This window comes from Glycine max, chromosome 2, assembly GCF_000004515.6.
Source record: "Glycine max cultivar Williams 82 chromosome 2, Glycine_max_v4.0, whole genome shotgun sequence".
Classification (NCBI taxonomy): domain Eukaryota; kingdom Viridiplantae; phylum Streptophyta; class Magnoliopsida; order Fabales; family Fabaceae; genus Glycine; species Glycine max.
The window spans coordinates 49143494-49163021 of NC_016089.4; the positions used below are offsets into that span (position 1 = coordinate 49143494).

Genomic DNA, 19528 nt, shown 5'->3' on the forward strand with positions numbered 1-19528 from the left:
AACACTGTACTCTGTGTCTTTCTAATAATCTCATCATCTAATCTTATTCTTATGACCCCATTATTATATCCACACTCTACACAACACAACAAAACCTCACTCTCTCTTTCTCTCTCTCTCTCTCTCTTTCACGAACTCACTCACTCAGTCGCTCACGCTCTGTTTCAGATCTGAAGAAGCCACATAACCCTAAGCTTCAAACGGTACGCATTTTTCTCCCTCGCGATCTTCTTCTTCTTCGTTTGATCTCCGCATTCCCCCAAGATCTGCTTCTTTCTCATAGCTCTGTGAATGCAAGCGAGCTCTGTCTCAAGTTGTTGTTTCACTCTGCATTTCTTTCAAGTTTCGTTCTTCTCTTTAGCCTGACCGTGAGCATTTCCTTTTTTTTTTTTTTTTGTGGATCATCTCATTTTCTTGCTACTTGTTCCTGATCATTGGGTTATTTTAGCTTCCATTTCGTAGAGTCATTTCATTCTGCTGTGATCGTTTGCTTAATTAGCTTTACCCTGCATTGGATTATGATTGTATCATATCATCATATGTAATGAACATAATCTAACTTGTTTGGAGATTTTCTTTGCAGATGCAATTAAAAAACTTCTTACTTTTTAACAATAATTATTAATAATAATAATATAATTATTATTATTAATTATTAATATTAAGAAGAAAAAAATTGGCTTATCTTTTCAAAGATCCTTATTTGAATTCGTTAGTTTAACTTATTAGGATGGGTAATTTTGGGTTACCGGAATTCAACATTTACCCACAATGGATTGCAGGTTTGCATTTATTATGCTTTAATTGCATTTGCATTGTCTTATAACAGATGTCTTCTACTTTCTTGATCTTCATAGAAGAGATGTTTCTCTATTCGTTTGGTGGAAGGAGAAAAATTTTTCATGTCATTTTTGTTTTTTGGGGTGCAGGGTAAGTGTCGCTGGGACTTCAATGGCAGTGACCGAAGCTCAAAATCCTCTTCTTGGAGAAAACACATGTGGTTCCTTGTTAAAAAAGCTTCAGGTAACTAACTACATTCAGCTATTCATCTTTGTCACTTAAGATGCGAATGCTCTACAGAATAATGGGATTAGATAATTACATTATCTTTATACACTGTAGGAAATATGGGATGAGGTTGGTGAGAGCGATGAGCAACGAGACAAGATGCTTCTTCAGTTAGAACAGGAGTGCTTGGATGTGTACAAGAGAAAGGTTGAGCAGGCTGCAAAGTCAAGGGCGCAGCTACTTCAAGCTCTGTCTGATGCTAAGCTTGAGCTTTCCACTCTTCTATCAGCACTTGGAGAAAAGAGCTTTGCTGGAATTGTTAGTAACTATTTTGACTATGTATTATATTGGCAATAATACACTACGCATTAGCTAAAGATTTTACTCTGTGATGCATTTAAATAGTAAAGTAGCAAACTAATTTCCTATGCATATTGTTTATTCTTTCACAGCCTGAGAATACTTCTGGAACTATCAAAGAACAGCTTGCAGCTATAGCACCAGTACTTGAACAGTTATGGCAACAAAAAGAAGAAAGAATTAAGGAGTTCTCAGATGTACAGTCACAGATCCAACAAATATGTGGAGAGATAGCCGGGAACTTGAACCTTAATGATGTTTCACCTGCAGTTGATGAGTCTGATTTGTCCCTGAAGAAGTTGGATGAATATCAATCCGAGCTCCAAGAACTTCAAAAGGAAAAGGTAATTCTGTTATAATGTTCAATAATGTGTCAGTTTGTCATTAATTTGGAAAATTCCATTTGATTTCATTCACAAAACAGCTCATTGAGAGTTTTGTTGCATTGCCTTGTTTGGCAGAGCGAGAGGTTGCACAAGGTTCTTGAATTTGTGAGTACGGTGCATGATCTATGTGCTGTCCTTGGTATAGACTTCTTCACTACTGTAACTGAGGTTCATCCAAGTCTAAATGACTCTACTGGTGTTCAATCCAAGAGCATTAGTAATGACACCCTTGCAAGGCTGGCTAAGACAGTCTTGACGCTGAAAGAAGATAAAAAACAGAGGCTGCACAAGGTAATGCATTTAGAACATTTCTTCTTAATTTTTATTTATGCAATAACTGTTAATGGTATAAGCTCTCAAATGTTAGGAATTTTGATATGTCGTGGTTTTTGTCTTGCTAATCATGTGTATGTTTTAAAAAAATCACCATCAATTCTGACTTTGGCACCCCAGAGTGATATTACCTACAAAATGTTTTTGCATTCATTTCTGCTTGACTTTTAATCTAATACCATTTTCTTTACTTTGACCTGGATATTTCATGCAGCTCCAAGAATTAGCTTCTCAGTTAATTGATCTTTGGAATCTAATGGATACTCATCCCGAGGAAAGGAGACTATTTGACCATGTTACCTGTAATATGTCAGCTTCTGTTGATGAAGTCACTGTTCCTGGTGCCCTTGCTCTGGATCTGATTGAGCAGGTAGGTACTAAAGAACTTATGAAGTTTACAGATTCGAGTTCCAAGTATGATATTAACTGTTTTTTTCCTTTAATAATAAAGGCTGAAGTGGAAGTTGAGAGACTTGATCAGCTGAAAGCCAGCAGGATGAAGGAAATTGCTTTCAAGAAGCAAGCAGAGCTCGAAGAGATATTTGTCTGTGCTCATATAGAAGTAGATCCAGATGCTGCCCGGGAGAAGATTATGGCCTTGATTGATTCAGGAAACATTGAACCAACTGAATTACTGGCTGACATGGACAATCAGATAGCAACAGCAAAAGAAGAAGCTTTAAGCCGAAAAGATATATTGGACAAGGTTGAGAAATGGATGTCAGCATGTGAAGAAGAAAGTTGGCTTGAAGATTATAATCGGGTACTTAAAATCTCGCTTCTGCTTTATTTTTTTTCTGAGTTTGAATGATTGGTTGTGCACAGTCGTGGATAGAGAGGTGAAGTAGTATTATGATCAGAACATTTACTATCATGTTAACAAAAATTGTAAATCCTTTAACCAGAGTCAATCTGTATCCGTCTTAAAGTCTGCTAGTTTTCAGTTTAAGTGATTTGTTATTTGACAAGATAATTGAAATGTTTCTTGCCCTGTTTCCAAAAATATATAGATTTTTTAGTTTTAGCTTTGCTGCAAGGTATGATCTTTAAATGGTTGCCTAATCCTCCTCATTTGGATTATAATTTTACACTCTGACACAACCTTGTAAAACAGGATGATAACAGGTATAATGCAAGCAGAGGTGCACACTTAAACCTCAAACGTGCAGAGAAAGCTCGGATATTGGTCAACAAAATTCCAGGTATTTGTTAAATGAGATTATAATCACCATCAGATACTGTTCTTATTAATTTAATCTGCTGTCGTTGTAAGCAAAACAAAATGATGCCACATTATTGGAATAATTTTGTTTCTGTTGGTGAAAATGCAGCTTTGGTCGATACATTGGTTGCTAAAACTCGTGCATGGGAAGAAGATCATGGCATGTCATTTACATATGATGGTGTTCCTCTTCTTGCCATGTTAGATGAATATGCCATGCTCAGACATGAACGGGAAGAGGAAAAACGGAGGATGAGGGTAAGTAACACTAATAAGATGATTAGGATTTAGGATTGACTCATTTTCAGCTTGATTTGAGCACTTGCTGATAATAATAAGACCACCACTCTGCGAGGAAATTAAAACTATCAGCTTGGCCTATTTCTGTTCTGTTCACTACTATTCTATATTTGTTGTACATACTGTGGTACTGAGAGGTCATAACTTATGGACTTTGCACTCTGTAGGATCAGAAAAAGCATCACGAGCAGCGAAACACGGAACAAGAAACCATCTTTGGTTCAAGACCCAGCCCTGCTAGGCCAGTTAGTTCCAGTAAGTCAGGAGGTCCTCGTGCTAACGGAGGAGCCAATGGTACTCCTAACCGACGGCTATCGCTTAATGCTCATAAAAATGGAAACAGGTCCACATCAAAAGATGGAAAAAGGGATAACAGACTATCTGCTCCGGTGAATTATGTGGCCATATCAAAAGAAGATGCTGCTTCCCATGTTTCTGGTACTGAACCCATCCCGGCATCACCCTAATGACGAGATCTTCATTTTCAACCCTATAATTTCATCTTTGTAGCATTGTCAAATTACTAGTTACTGCTTTAGGAATTATAATATGGGAGTGACAAGTAATTAGAGAGGAACTGTTCTGAGCTGTGTATGTTCAATTTGCCATTTTGGAGGTTTTCTCAATACATATGCCCTTTAATATGAAAATATACACAGTTAAGTCCTTGCCTTATTCCAAACCCTAGCTCCTATTCATTGGTTTGTTTCACTTTCCGTGTTTGAAATGGTGTTATTTCACGTCAAAGAATGGAAAATGCAGAAGCAACAAATAGTTGCCTCACGCTGTCCGGATGGTAAAAGTTCAAACAGGGCTTTGTTTTTGCAACCGAGGAGGTAAATATTATGGAGATTTACACTATGAGTAAAATCAGTGAACTTAATATTACACTTTAATTCAAAATCTTAAGATTCAGATTTATGTATATTTTTTTCACTTATATGATGTTGAATCTCTCTATTTTTACACGATTTGAGATCTCACTTAACATTTATATTCTAACATGATCAAACTCAGGTGAATACCTAAAGCTCAAACAGGATTCAACCTCAAAATTAAGATGAGATAATTTTTCACTAGTTAAATTTTTTTTATGCATTTTGCACTGGTTAAACTATGCATTCGGTGGCGAGATTTGTTTATATGGAATTATGCATGACTATTAAAGTTGAATTGATGATACGGAATAATTAAGAATTGAGAACTTTGTTTTTATATTCTACAACAGCAATAATAAAATTTGAATTTAAGATTCTATATAAATTTCTCAAACCTTCCACCACCTAATAGATTTAACCTCTTTTTTTTCTGTTTTCTTTTTTAAAAGCAAATGGGTATTATAAACTAGAAATTACCCAAAAAAAAGCTATGGTAATTTTGTCAACTAACAAAGACATAGATAAAAAAGTTAGAAATTAACAATGACAATACCTAATGCATTTTAACTGTCTTTATATTTACTCCTATACAAAGTCAGTTTTTTTTTAAAGCATGTCAAGTCAGAAATTAATTCATAACACCTTAGAATTTTCTTTTAAATATTTTTTTGAACTATCTTACTAATTGAAATGGTATTATCAACAAATTAGTGGTTCTGTTAAAAAAAATATAAGTGGCATTTGAACTTATTTTACTTATGCGGTAAAAAAACTTATATTTTGTACTATAAATAACTCATTTTACTTATACTTTAAAACCTCTGAAACATTTAATAATATGAGAAATGTTAACGGCGCTGTCTTGGACGCTTTTTTTCATTAAAGATCAACAACTTTAATCTCACTTATTATTAATGATTTTATTTTCTTATTTAAATATAAAACCTATCAAATTGATGATTATCAATAAATTTCAATCAATAAAAGATAAAATGTTGGAAAAAGAGTATTATAGAAAGTGTTGATAGTAATATAGTCTAATTTCTATGTATGATCTGCGTAGTATTGTAATGCAGTCAACTAACTAAAAATTATAATAGATATAAAGTATAAGATAATTATTAAAAAAGTAAAAAAAAAAAAAAAAAACAACCTTGTAACACGTTAATTTGAGATTGAATAATAAAAATGTAAAAATTCTTTACATTAGTGCATAAATAATTTCAATATTTTCTCTTACTACTAACTCTTAAATAATCAAATTAAACCTTTAATCGTAAAAAGTTCTTACTTCTCTGGCCACCTAAATTTAGTTATTGAGTTCCACTAATTAAAATTGTATTTATAGAATATTTTTTTTCAAACTTTCATCTATTTTTCTAAAATTCAAATCGCTGAAGCATATAGTCTACGAAGATCTAATTAACTGAATTCATGAAATTGAATTGTATGGTTTTAAAAGTCATCCTTTTCATCAATGATCTTGCAAATGACTAAATTTAATTTAAAATAAAAAATAAATATGATTTAAATATAAATAAAAATAACATGAATACATCCATTAATTTTTTTAAAATATAAAATATTCATCAATAATAGCTTTTTCTGTTTTAAAATATAGCAGCAATTTTTATTTTCTTAGTTGAGAAGTTTTTTCTTTTTCTTAATAGTTGCTTTGGCAGGGAAAGACGATCGAAGGCAGAAGCTTGGAATAAAGCCAACAAACGACGTCGTGTGGTTTCGAATACCTTGTGCGTTTTGAATCTCTGGAAATTGAGATGGCGAACGAGAACGAACCCGCGAAGCTGCTGTTGCCATACCTTCAACGCGCCGATGAATTGCAAAAGCATGAACCACTCGTCGCTTATTACTGTAATTCTCTCGTTTATTTTTATTTTAGATCGATACCTGCTATTTTTCATTATTGCAATTTTTGCTATTTCACTGATCTGAAATACTCCAATTGATGCTATAAATTCTTATGGTTAAATTACTTTTGGTAAAATTAGGTCGATTATATGCAATGGAACGGGGGTTGAAGATTCCGCAAAGTGAGCGCACGAAGACCACTAATGCTCTTCTGGTTTCGCTCATGAAGCAGCTTGAAAAGGTTCTAAATTAAACCTTGTTGATTTTTTGTGCTGGTTGTAGTCACAATTAACTTAAACTCAAAGGTGATCCGCAAATAAATAAATAAATAAATAAAGTGTTTTTTTTAATTAATCTCGTGGATCCCTAACTTTGTGTTGTTTTTTGAAAATAAGAAGGGAATATACTCTTGTTAAATGGATGTGTCTGAATCTGAATAATAATGAGTTAATGATACTATGGCATGTTTCAGTGACAACCAGCAGTTTCATTTTCCTTTGAAAGATGTTACTGGCTGACATGTTTGATTGGGTATGATTATGAAATTTTTATTTACTCAATTGATGTATCCGAAATATGTTGTTTTTACAGGATAAAAAGTCAATCCAGTTGGGGCCTGAAGACAATTTATATCTCGAGGGATTTGCTTTGAATGTGTTTGGAAAAGCAGACAAGCAAGATCGTGCTGGAAGAGCAGATTTGTGAGCTAAAATCACTTTTTTTTAAAAAAAATTCTGGGATTGAAACAAATAAGCCTTCAAGTTTGTATGTTGATTCTGTCGCATCATTTTCAATTCCTTTAATCTCAATTGTGTTGAGGCTTACAAGGGATTTTTGTATCTTGTTCGTTTCTCTTGAACAAAATAGTAGCTCATTTTCTTTACATACCATGTATCTGTCTTTTGCCAATTTTTTGCTATTCCCTTCACATGTGATAAGTTTTTGATATTCTTTCACGCTTTGTAGGACTACAGCAAAAACATTTTATGCTGCCAGTATCTTTTTTGAGATTCTTAATCAATTTGGAGCAGTTCAGCCTGATGTGTGTATTTCATCCGTTAAACCTTTCTTTTTTTTTGCATATCTCTTTGCATTTGGAAACAATTTGCAGCAAGAATATAACTTCCTGTAAGTGTATGTTTGATGCTTTTTTGAATTTCTTTTTACAGCTGGAGCAGAAACAAAAATATGCTGTGTGGAAAGCAGCTGAAATAAGAAAAGCTTTGAAAGAAGGAAGGAAGCCCACAGCTGGCCCCCCTGATGGTGATGAGGATCTGTCAGTTCCTTTGAGTTCTTCAAGTGATAGATATGTATGATTCAAAACTTAACCTGGTGTCTTCTGAGTTTGATCAGTAAGAAAAACATATAAATTGATTAATAAACAATTAATTTTCAAAACCTAACCTGTTATATTCTTTCAGGACCTTGGGACTACTGAAAATACTGTTTCCAGTCCTGGACCAGAATCTGATTCATCAAGAAGTTATCATAACCCTGCTAACTACCAGAATCTTCCAAGCATTCATCCTGCTGCTCCTAAATTTCATGATACTGTTAACGACCAACATTCTGCTAATATTCCACCATCTATGCCATTTCATGATAGAGTAGATAATAACAAGCATTCTTCCGTTGTTTCTCCATCATCTCACTCTTTCACACCTGGAGTTTATCCTTCCCAAGACTACCATTCTCCTCCACCTTCCCGAGACTATCATTCTCCTCCACCATCCCAAGACTATCATTCTCCTCCATCGTCCCAAGATTATCATCCTCCTCCACCATCCCAAGATTACCATCCTCCACCGTCCCAAGATTACCATCCTCCACCTGCTAGATCTGAAGGTTCTTATTCTGAGCTCTACAATCATCAGCAATACTCACCAGAGAATTCACAGCATTTAGGTCCTAACTACCCTTCTCATGAAACTTCCTCTTATTCTTATCCCCATTTTCAGTCTTATCCAAGTTTTACAGAAAGCAGCCTTCCATCAGTCCCATCAAACTATACTCATTATCAAGGATCAGATGTTTCATATTCTTCCCAGTCGGCTCCGCTAACTACAAACCATTCATCAAGTGCTCAACACAGTAGCAGAAATGAAACTGTGGAACCTAAGCCAACAACTACTCAGGCATACCAGTACGACAGTAACTACCAGCCAGCACCTGAAAAAATAGCAGAGGCACACAAGGCTGCAAGATTTGCCGTTGGGGCACTGGCATTTGATGATGTCTCAGTTGCAGTAGACTTCTTGAAGAAATCACTTGAGTTGCTGACAAATCCATCAGCTGGCCAGTAAAATTTTTTGTAAATCGAAATGTGGATTTCGGTGGTGTTTTCTACCTTTTATTTGCATGTCTTGTTTTGTATATTAGGTACATCATGCATTTAAAGTGTGAAAAAATTTGGGAAGATGAACGGAAATTATAAAATCTGCTGGGATCTGCAATCTTTCTTGTTTATCTGGTAGTTATTGATATTGGCTTGTTTGTCAAGGAATTGTGATACATATAAGATGACCGCCTGATGAATTTCAGTTGTCTGTCTGGAACAACTCTTTTTTTTGGTTTGGGTCTTGCTCTCAAATTCCGGTTCACGATCATTCATCTATTGACCCTGAGGATTTGAATCTCAGTTGTGAAATTCCTTAGTACATCATAACTACTTGTTGCTTGAGTTAATTAAGACATTCCATTTCAGAGATTAGTACAATTTGGTTTGTCATAAAAATCTATTACATTTTTAATGATTTTTTTAAAGGATGGTGACGAGTTTAAACAGCTGTATAGCCGGGCTAAATTTTATTGACGGAAATTGTCATATGAAAACTGAATTGGAATTAGTTTGTTAAGTTTAACCAAATTATACTTTAACTCCCGTTTCCTTTCATGCAAGGAGCGTGAAGTGTGGATTAAGTTATAGGGTATTTGGGTTATCATCTGAAAAGATCCAGCAGTTGAATCTTCTTATGGCTATGCAAAGAAATGCTGTTCTGTTCTGTTGTAACTAACCTTGAATGTGTCGTCACATGGACGTTGACAGACGCTTGACAAAAAACATAAAAGCCATCTTATCCTTCAAACTCTGATATCAGTCAGTGGCCCCTCAACGCTTGATAATCTTATTGAACCATTTAAACAAACGGATCCATAGAATAATTCCACACCTTAACTTGAGTCTACCCTGTTACATTACTGATCAGCTACTCCATAACTTATTCTCCTTTGATATTTTCTGTTGGAGAACATTGCATAAGAAAGCTGCAGCACATTTAACAGAGAAACAAGTAGCCCTTTTTATGGTCCTTAAAGCGTAGGTGCCTTGCCAGTTGCATGAAGATCTTTTTTGCCCCTCTGAAATGAAAAGACTTTTGCCTCTCGGAAGTTCATCCCTTTATCGGACAACTATGCTGCTGCTTTGTGTTTTTTTTGGTCTTCGATACAAGTCGAAACCGGGCCACAAAAGCCCAAGAGAAAAAGGAGTGTTCTAATGAGTGGTCCAACGGTAAAAAAAAAAAAAAGCAATTAGACACAGGTACGCCGTATGCTGCTTCGGTTCTGTTTCTGTCTCACCTCACATTGTTTTTCTTTTGACTAAATTACAATTGTACCCCTCGTATTTTTCTCAAATTACACCCAATATTTCTCTCCTTTTTACATTATTTTGGTCTTCCTTCTATTAATGTTGACTAGCGTCAATTAAGATGAAATTGCTCTACCATCTTTGTTACATTCACACTTCCTATGTTTTTTCTCAAATAGCACCCCGATACTCCTTCGTTTTTTAGATTACTTTTACCCCCTTTCTCTCTTGTTAAATAGTGTCAATTGAGATATGTGAGCAGACAAAATTATTTTAGCATCTTTGTTAAATACTCAATAACAAATTAACAATTGATTCCGTGAATGAATATTTCTTAAGGCAATTACAATTTTTTCTTTTAATATTTGACGCTTACTTATTGTTATTAACACTTGAAGAATATGTAGCTCTTGATTGAAACATTATATCAAATACCTAGCCATCAAAAATAAATATTTCAAAGAAAGGAATTAAAGACAACAGGTGCAAAACACTAAAATTTGAAGCAAATGATAATATTTAATCAATAGGTATGAAAACACGTCTAACAAAAACTTAACAACCAAACTACATAACACACACCAAAAAAATTGAACTAAAAAAAAAAAAAAAAGTGTTAATATATACGTACCGACAAAGTGAGTTCATGTCTAACAGTTGAGTTCACATCCAATTAGAGGAAAAAAAATGTTAAAATATTTTCGGATTGAAAATGGTGTCATGTCTTTTATAAAGTTAAAAGGAAGAAAATAAGAGTATTTTAAACATAAATTTTAATTAAGAGTCATGTGAACAATAAGTGACTACTTTCTATTAAATTTTAGTAGGTGTTTAGAAGGGAGAAAATTTGAGTGTAACATGAACTAAATAGTTAAGGGATTTTTATAGGGTGAAAAAATAGAAAGTGTCTAATGTACACAAGGATGCAAGTATAAATTTCTCTTTTCTTTTTCTTTTTGGGTCTTTCCCACTTTCAGCATGAAGTCGTCGTTCATCTCTTACGTATGGTACGTGTTGGGCTTTGATTATTGTTTAGAGAAAAACGTATATTAATTAAACTATCTCCATGAAAATTTAATAATAATTTTTGGACACGATAAATTACAAAATGAGCTAATTCAAACATTAACAAACACCCGAATCTTTTATTCTGCATTTTTTTTTCTTTTTCAATTGTCTAATGAACAAAGAAATATATACATAAGCCAAAATTTGTTGAAGTCATGCGCAACCAAAGAAAAGTAACGCAATTGTATGAATTTGTAACGGAATTGTCTAAGTATTGTCCTGTTTCGATATAGCTGCTGCTCTAGGTATCCAAAGCTTTAGTGACATTACATGCGCAAGAAGAGAAGCAAGTTGATTTTTAATAATATGTTCGTTTAGCCGCAGGACCATTAGTGAATTTCAGTCTAATGTTTTTGCCTTCTTAACTGGCTACAAATTGTTCTGTCAACGAAAAGAAAGGAACAACAGAAAGAGCTTCTTTCAAGCTAAAAGTCCAATTCTGAATTTTCATAACTCCTCTTGGAAGAGTAAAGTAAATAATTTTAGTTGTTGATGAAAAAATTTGCGGTTAATATTTCAACACATTCACGATTTGTTATGCATGTGTACGCAATATTGTCTATTAATTTTCTTATCAATGATCAATATCACTTAATTTTTTAAGCGAGTTGTTCACATTAAAGGAGACGAATCCGAATCTCCAGAGACGAGTTATCTTAATTTTATAGTACTAACAAAAATGCCGTGTAGCTGATTCAATGTTTATTAGGGGAAACAGATTTCAGGGCAATACCTGTTATGTTGGTTCTGTTACCTGAACAAACCATCCGATTGTTAGTTAATTTGAATTAGATTAGCAATAAAGTAATATGTTGTTGTCCTTCAATAATGCATAATATTAAAAAAACTTTAGCTAAAAGGTACTTTCTTGGTCAATTCATGTGTTATATGGCATACGGACAACTTTATATGCTCGTTGTGATGATGTTGGGACATTTAAACACAAAGCGATCATATAATTGGAGGTTCAGGCTTTAATTTGCTTCATTGTATACACTGTTTGTCAGTCTTGCAAACCTGTCTTCACTCCAACATAGTTTAGTTTAGGATGCTGTCTTCAACTAGGATATTCATGAATCATGAATATTTGTTTTATAAATTCCTGTTCCAATGGTACTGCTAGCTTGGTTTTAGTGGCTACCTTCCACGGGAGCAATTGGTAGTTTGGTAGATGCAACCAAGGCAAATAGTTCTTACCAATAACTTTAACTGTATTCCTTCATGTTTGCTTAGGAAGCTCTTATCTTCACCGCCAAACTAAATCTCAACAGCCTAAAACTTATCTTGGCAAATAAATGGGCAATTAAGCTAAGAATTTTGTCTTCATTTCCATTCAAGACAATGCATGCATGCTATAATGACTCATAATATAAACAGTGAACGACCACAGTACTCTCTAAAATGTGCATATAAGTAAGTGGCTGAGTTATTCAGAATTCCTAGTTGTGATCGTGATATTTTATTAACCAAAAGGGGCAAGAAGACAAAAGAAAAAAAACTGCAATAGGTTTTAATGTTTTATTCATGCTTATTTAATCGATGTGCAGCCATATCTGTTAAAGAGAAATTAAGGTTATCCATTCAAATAGTTTCATCTTGATATTAACAAAGGCATGGAATGTAATATTCTTAACTTAACTCTTGGAGGATACGTCTTAGGCGTCCTACATAATAAATAGACTTAGCAGTTCATACCACGATCCTTACTCTCCCCTTTTGCAATTAAACAAACGGAATGGGAAATAACTTTTCATTCTGTTGTTGTGAGGCTTATTTTAGATCTCAAAGATTACCTAAGGAGGACTCTTGTTATGGAAAGGCCAGTTTAGTAGTATGGATTGTTGAAAATCTCAAGCAAACATACTTGCTGAGGAAGAAGAGGATGCAAAAGACGAATAAAGAGGGGCAGCAGCAACAACAACAAAAAATGGGGAAGGAGGTCACATTAGAGGAGTGGCTTCTAAAATCACCAATTATAGAAAAGGGTGGTAACTGCAATGGTGACCATTGTGGTTTTAAGCATGTATCTGGGATTGATTATCCCTCAGTAACTAGAGAAGGTAACTATTTTTCTGACTTTGGGGGATATAGTTTGTCTTTGGAGCAACACTTAGATGGTGGTGATTATACAGATTTGTCTGTGGAGAATCTTTTGAAAGATGAAAAGGTTGATGTAAAAGAAATGGGGTTTAATTCATTGACTAGAAGCCAAAGTAGCAAGGTGAGGAAAAGGGTGAGCTTTAGACTGCAAGAAGTGTCAGAGACTATCATTTTGTATCCATTATAGATGGATTTTAATGAGTGTTAGTGCATTAATTTCTTTCTTTAATCTGTTTAATGTGAATGTGAGTTTACTACGATGGTTTGCGTCTCTCCTAACGTTTTGTAAAGTATGTGCTTGAGTTTTGGAGTGCAAGAATAAGGGATCAAAATCTCAAACTTAGCTAAGAATCTAAATTAATGATCCACCAACAATTTAATTGTAAGGTTCTAAACTATTTAAATAATATGTATAGTGGTGTTTGAATAAAATATATTGGTGTTTGAGCATTTCAAAGCAAGGAGCATAAGGTACTTTGAATTTGTTCCATTTTTCTGGAGCAGTTGATTTTGGCAGAACTTTACATGTGCCTCTATGTGGGGAAATCACAGTCTTTGTTACCTCCATGGGTTTCACTACCAGATCCTTAGATGATAATTTCCTATTCTTTTCTTTCTTCCCTGCTGTTTTCTGTGTGTTTTAATAGGATTCTTCTTTTTGTACTTCACTAAATATGTTTAGTTCTTTGTCATGGCATAAGCCTATTTAGCAAGACATGGTTGATATGACTCAATATAATGGTAACAGGCAGCTACTATTAAAAATGTGCTATAGGACAAACAATAAGTTAAATCACTTGAAAAGAAGCCGTCTTTCAACCTTTAAATTACAACAGAATAAAATTAATCATTTATCTACCTATTAGATCGGCAAATGAAATATATAAAAAAATGGTGTTAGATTGACGAGGACAAAAAAAAGAAAGAAAGAGGAAGTTGTGACTAAATCAAATGGCCTATCCAACAGCTCAGCTTGTTAGGTGCAAGTTCCATTCATACAACTCTCAAGATATGGACACTATAATATGTATGCTATGTAGAGAGCAAAATTAGTTCAGATCCAAGGGAACACAAGTCAGAAAGCACATGATGTGTAGCAAGTAACTAGAGTCAGCAATATGACACACAAACAACACGCAAAAGAGGGAGAAAAAACAATAGGTTGGAAGTGGTCAACCTCTCTTTTCTCTTTCTTTTGTGCATTCTTTCTGACTTCTCCTATGCAGTAACACAACACACGAAGAAAAAACAATAAGTCTTTGTCGTCTAACTATCTTCAAGTGACCTTTTTTTCTGAGTCTCTAATCATTGAACAAAAGAAAGGGATGCAACTATGTGAAAGAACTGTAGTTGCTCTAATAGCTCTTTGGCATGCATAGTGGCTCGATGCTCCACTCTAAGAAAAAGTTCCTCACTTAGTTTGTCACCAATGTGGGCATCAACAAGGACTCCACACACTGTCCTGCAGCTGTTGGCTAGAGCCCTGCCTACCTCACTTGCATCATCTGGTTGGTTGACCACAAGTGGACTTCCTCCTTTGAATACCTCAAGCTTGTCTATGGTAAATGAACCATTAGCTTCAACCACCTCCTTGAAGTCTTGCAGGCTTGCTGCATAGACTGGAATGTTAAAAGTATCTCGCTTTTCTTGGCTAATCAATCCCTGAAATCAAGAATATGATTTACTACAAAATACAATGTTCATGTCAATGCATAAAAGGATAGTCAATTGGTCTTTAAAGTGTGACTAAGTCCCGATCAAGAATTAGTTTCATAGTCGGTTTAAAGGATCGAAACTTGTGGGAATACCTTGAAATACCACTGGGGAGCTTAAGGTGGTACCAAATGAAAAAATCAAGACTTTTGCTTTTAAAAAGGTAACATGAAAAAAAAAATTCTCACATCAGTAATATATGACAATTTAAATTTACCATTCTATTAATAATGTATACTCAACCATAATGTGGAATTCTCCTTATATCTATAGCGTTAAGTTGGTAAATAAGATTTGCTATGACATATGTTTGAGTATCTGAAAATGTTTTAAAGTACTCAACACATCCTATTATGTAGCTAGGTGTCGTTATATTCTGTACTTCGTTGATTACAGTTTTGGAATTTGGATGTGTAACATGGTAGAGGATGATTCTTATAAGTACATGCCTTTGACTCTGTTCAAAGACATTGTTGGGTCCCATAGGCAATGATCATTGTATGAAAATTGATCAGATGAATGCATATCCATTTTGTCTATAGCTTTAAGACATGATGATCGATGTGATTCAGTGTTTGTTCTAAACTCTTAAGATATCCAAAGTCTAATTGTTGGTCAATATTATGGACCACAAGACACTGCCAGCCGGCAACTAATTATTATTTATGCCGACATGATGATCAAGAAATGGACGGCTAGATCAATATAGGGGTGGCTAATCAACGGCTGGGACCAATTTATTTTAAACGTGGCCAGTGAAAACTCATGATAAGTTGTGGTGATACCTACAACACTTGAGCATTATTTTGTCTTTTAATCTCTACAGTGTCTCAAACTTCTTTTGGTCTGCCAATGGGAAATAGAGGCTATGTGCCACTGTTGACACAAGCAAGCATGCATAAAAATGTTTGTGATTATGATAATTACCTCTTGGACAAGATCATCCCAAGCATCCTGAAAATGGGTCCCAACAAGAAGGCCAGCCCCACCTTGGTCTGTGGGGTCCACTGAAGTTCTGGCCAAGCAAACTAAGAACATGGACCCCTCTCTCTTCATCTCCACTGACCTTGCTCTCAGAAAGCCTGCCAAGTCTGTTTGGAATTGTTTCTTGTAGGCATTTGCCGTGCTCTGACCAGCCCCATGGATAAACACCCTTCCTTTGTTATATGCACTTGACCTCTTATCCACTACACATTCTGGCACCTGAACCAAAGTAAATTAATTGAAACCCAAAGAGTAAAATGTGCACTATTTTTTTTTAAAGACTATACATGTTTCCTAATTAATTCTGCTTGAATCGAGTAGAATCGAGTAAGATCATCATAAGCAACAAAGTTAATCCAATTACCTAACACGCACCTTAGCAAATTCAAATTCATGCAGTTTTACTTTTTTGTTGAACTTTGGGTACCTCACTATTCCTTGATCACTAATCAAAAATTAATTTCTCAAAGTACTGATTGAGAAACTTATTTTTTCTAACATACGTTTTTTCATATGTATGAACATAAAATCAAATCCTAATTACATACTTAAGATTATTTATTAATCATGTTGGTTCCATGCAGTTGTACTTTATTTTATTGTTCAAAACACTGCACTGTCTGCATACTTCTACTGCAAGAAATCAGAATTTTGTATGATAAAGAACATGTTATGTAACTGTGTGTGACCAATAAGCACCAAATAGTACACACTTTTACAGGGGGAATCCCGACTCCAATTGTATCTCTTTTGGTGATCAGATTCTATGTGCTGGCCCCATATATTATTGAAATTTAAGATGCATGAAAGTAGAAGAACATTGGGTGCTTAAGGCATGCATTGAAAATTACTGTCCAAACACGTTACTTGTTTCCCTGAAACATGATCCTTTTTTTCAACCCTATAGACCATGGGTTTTCTGCATTCACTTTTTGACCATAAACTATGAATTAAGCTTCAAATTAATGATGGCTTTACTATCTTATCCTCGGGAAGAGGCAAATATTCCTTTCATTTTGTCGTGGATATAACAGATTAGACGACAAAAACAACAGGAATAGAGAATCTTTGGTTATTGATGGGTAGGTTGGGGAGTGAATTAAAAGACTATGGAAATATCTTTTTAACAAGAAATTGCCTTAAAGGATTTATGAAATTAGTGTAATCGTGATCCACCAGAAGTTTCCAAGAAATGTGTGTGGTACCTTAAAGTTGGACTTCTAATCGAAAGGTTTATAAAGATCTTAGACAAACAAATGATGAAAGATACACATAAATGATTTGAAATAAATTATGACTTTGTAATAATTTAACCATTGCAAAGAGAAATAAACCAATTAATGAAAAATTTAGAAGTAAAAATGAAGGTATCCATTGAACTTACTCCCCACCCCCATCACAAACACACACACACACACACAAAAACTGCGTAAAATAGTTAATTCTTTAACTTGATAATTTTCTATTTCTAGAAACAATTACATTAAACATCACTTTATTTTTATTTTAAATATATACAAAACAATTTTATGATGTTTGTCATTCTCTATACAAATTTAAATATATTTAAAAATAAGAAGAAAAAAAATAAAAAGAAGTGACAATTTGACAACTATTTATTAAAAAGATGAAAAAACAAAGTCACAAACCAAAAGTCTAGAGTTGATATTAACAATTAAAAAAAGTATAAGCAGATTAAATTACACCATTCCTTGAAATACAAAATGTTTTTCCAATTTTAAATATATAACCCCCTTACAAGTTACGGGTATATATATATATATATATATATATATAGTGGTAGTACAAAAGAAAGTGTTGGTGTAATACTATTTTAAATAAATAATAAAGGTACCCTGGAAAAAATAAAGAGAAAAGAAGTATAGCGAGAATTTGAAAGAAATAAGAGGAGATATGAAGTAATATATTCTAACCTGAGATAGCCAGTGCAAAGAGAAGGTTGAGTGGAAAACATGAACGGACCTTGCCGGAAAAAGCCTCCGGTAGAAGGAACCGGGAACTCCGGCGGCGAAGTAGGAGCGGTGGTTGTTGGCAGCAAGGCATTCCTCCATGTTGACGGCGCCGTAGTTGGCGAGCGGAGGAAGGAGCTGGAAGAGTGTGTTGAAGTCATTGCTGGGAAGGTCTGAGAAGAAAGCCGAGAACTCTGGTGGCTGCCACCCCAATGCCTGGTACCTTTTCATCATGTGCTTTATTATCACATCCACCACGTTTATGCTGTTGCTCCCACACGAACACCCCAAGTCCGCCACCACAAATGCCACCCCATCACGTGCCTCAACAACCTCAACTCTGTCTAGTGTCTCTCTCAGAAGATGAAGCATGGACCTCGCATGTATGGCCTGCAATGCATACGTTACTTTGCTATGTATAAGCATGTTTTATGCGCTAACTTTACTTTTTCCTCCTTTTTATTAGAAACAAGTTTTATATCTGTTTAAATTGAATGGTACCTGTGCTTGGGAATTTTTGGCATAGCTGGCTTCTCCTTTGCCTCCTTTCATGCTAAGCAACTTCTCCAGTTTCATATTGGACACAACAACATTGTTTCCCATCGGAGCCATATATGGTGCAATAGGCCTTTGATGTGAGATAAATGAATGAAAGGGAAATTGTATATGAAAAATAGAGACCGAAGAAAGAGTATCTTGGGGTGAGAGTTTGGAAAATTGAGAGGCTAGAGTTTATATATATAGACATAGAATGGGGGGCTAGCTACTTATTATTTTCTCTGTATTATGTTAACTTCTGCTGTTAGCTACTATATATAAATTATGGCAACAAACCCGCTATTATTATTTTTGTTATCGTCATTATCATTATAAAATAGAAGATTAGTTTACAATGGGAAAAGAAAACTTGGAAAAGAGTTAAAAACTAAAAATGTGGGCCTCGTGTGCAACACGGAAGGCCCAAACTGGCGCCGGATCTTTGTATTCATATAAGCTACATACGAATATCAAATTCTGTTTGACCAAAACAAAAAAGAGTATGCATTTTTGTTAGAGAAATAACATTTTATTCACTTGTTGAAACAACTAATTATATCAATTCTGTTATTGGAGAATATGTCGTAAGATTCATCAAAAGATTAAGGTTTCGATCATCTGTAGCTATTTTTAATGGTAGAAGATCTTAATCACACACATACACAAAAGTTTATAATATAGCCAAAAGGCATTATTTAGGAACATAAACTTCATGAGCTGTGCAGTTTACTGCGAGCAGACGATCTAAATTCTGAATTAAAGTTTATTATACTCCATATATACTTTGATATCAGATTTAGTGTGTATAAATGATTAAAATATCTTATTGCATTAATTAATCCCTATATACTATGATATCAGAATGCCATATTGGTTATATTATCTGTAAAAAAGGTACTAAATCATAAGACAGTGAGTGCTATATGCAAAGTTTTCGATCATAGCCTTTTTCACTCTATATAAAAAAACATAGCTCAATGCATAATGATACAGCTAATTAAGCAGTTTAGATTAAAATATATTGTTAGATTATTGAGTAATGATACGTATTTTAAGGAATCAATTAACTGGCTACCTATGCGGTGAAAAACAAAGAAGATGACAATAATGGTTCCTAAGGCTACGTAAGTTTCCTTTCATTTGCCCAACGTTTGCCATGTAAATAACAACTTAAATTGATTACTCTTTACTAAGCAACTTTTACAATTTTTTAT

General features: G+C 34.3%; 3 protein-coding genes across 4 annotated transcripts; 2 read left to right on the plus strand and 1 right to left on the minus strand.

Moving 5' to 3' along the window:
- On the plus strand, positions 1-4259 carry LOC100806071 (65-kDa microtubule-associated protein 1). Of its 2 annotated transcripts, XM_003519550.4 has the most exons (10): positions 1-203; positions 930-1023; positions 1123-1326; positions 1461-1712; positions 1830-2045; positions 2302-2457; positions 2539-2850; positions 3202-3289; positions 3419-3567; positions 3777-4259. In XM_003519550.4, the coding sequence occupies exons 2-10, from the start codon at positions 952-954 to the stop codon at positions 4074-4076; spliced, it is 1749 nt and encodes a 582-aa protein (XP_003519598.1). In that variant the 5' UTR covers positions 1-203; positions 930-951; the 3' UTR covers positions 4077-4259. The 2 variants fall into 2 exon arrangements, with proteins under 2 accessions (XP_003519598.1, XP_006575692.1); XM_006575629.3 differs by having other exon boundaries at positions 2302-2850.
- Positions 4260-6114: 1855 nt separating this feature from the next.
- LOC100806599 (protein HOMOLOG OF MAMMALIAN LYST-INTERACTING PROTEIN 5) lies at positions 6115-8820 on the plus strand. Its single transcript, XM_003519551.5, has 6 exons — positions 6115-6359; positions 6497-6597; positions 6948-7057; positions 7323-7398; positions 7526-7666; positions 7778-8820. Exons 1-6 carry the CDS (start codon positions 6266-6268, stop codon positions 8657-8659), a joined length of 1404 nt encoding a protein of 467 aa, XP_003519599.1. The 5' UTR covers positions 6115-6265; the 3' UTR covers positions 8660-8820.
- A 5211-nt stretch (positions 8821-14031) lies between these two features.
- Positions 14032-18550, minus strand: LOC100805902 (indole-3-acetate O-methyltransferase 1). The gene is made up of 4 exons (XM_003518488.5): positions 18279-18550; positions 17742-18167; positions 15751-16026; positions 14032-14772 (listed from the first exon to the last, which is right to left on the minus strand). The coding sequence occupies exons 1-4, from the start codon at positions 18387-18389 to the stop codon at positions 14416-14418; spliced, it is 1170 nt and encodes a 389-aa protein (XP_003518536.1). The 5' UTR covers positions 18390-18550; the 3' UTR covers positions 14032-14415.
- Between the last annotated feature and the right edge of the window lie 978 nt (positions 18551-19528).

Coding starts and splice junctions, on each gene's coding strand:
- LOC100806071 (XM_006575629.3), top strand. CDS start 952: ATGGCAGTGACCGAAGCTCAAAATCCTCTTCTTGGAGAAAACACATGT. Junction 1,024..1,122: donor CCTTGTTAAAAAAGCTTCAG/GTAACTAACTAC, acceptor TATACACTGTAG/GAAATATGGGATGAGGTTGG. Junction 2,851..3,201: donor GGCTTGAAGATTATAATCGG/GTACTTAAAATC, acceptor CTTGTAAAACAG/GATGATAACAGGTATAATGC.
- LOC100806599 (XM_003519551.5), top strand. CDS start 6,266: ATGGCGAACGAGAACGAACCCGCGAAGCTGCTGTTGCCATACCTTCAA. Junction 6,598..6,947: donor TCATGAAGCAGCTTGAAAAG/GTTCTAAATTAA, acceptor TTGTTTTTACAG/GATAAAAAGTCAATCCAGTT. Junction 7,058..7,322: donor CGTGCTGGAAGAGCAGATTT/GTGAGCTAAAAT, acceptor CACGCTTTGTAG/GACTACAGCAAAAACATTTT.
- LOC100805902 (XM_003518488.5), bottom strand. CDS start 18,389: ATGGCTCCGATGGGAAACAATGTTGTTGTGTCCAATATGAAACTGGAG. Junction 18,168..18,278: donor CCAAAAATTCCCAAGCACAG/GTACCATTCAAT, acceptor TATGCATTGCAG/GCCATACATGCGAGGTCCAT. Junction 14,773..15,750: donor GGGATGATCTTGTCCAAGAG/GTAATTATCATA, acceptor TCTTGATTTCAG/GGATTGATTAGCCAAGAAAA.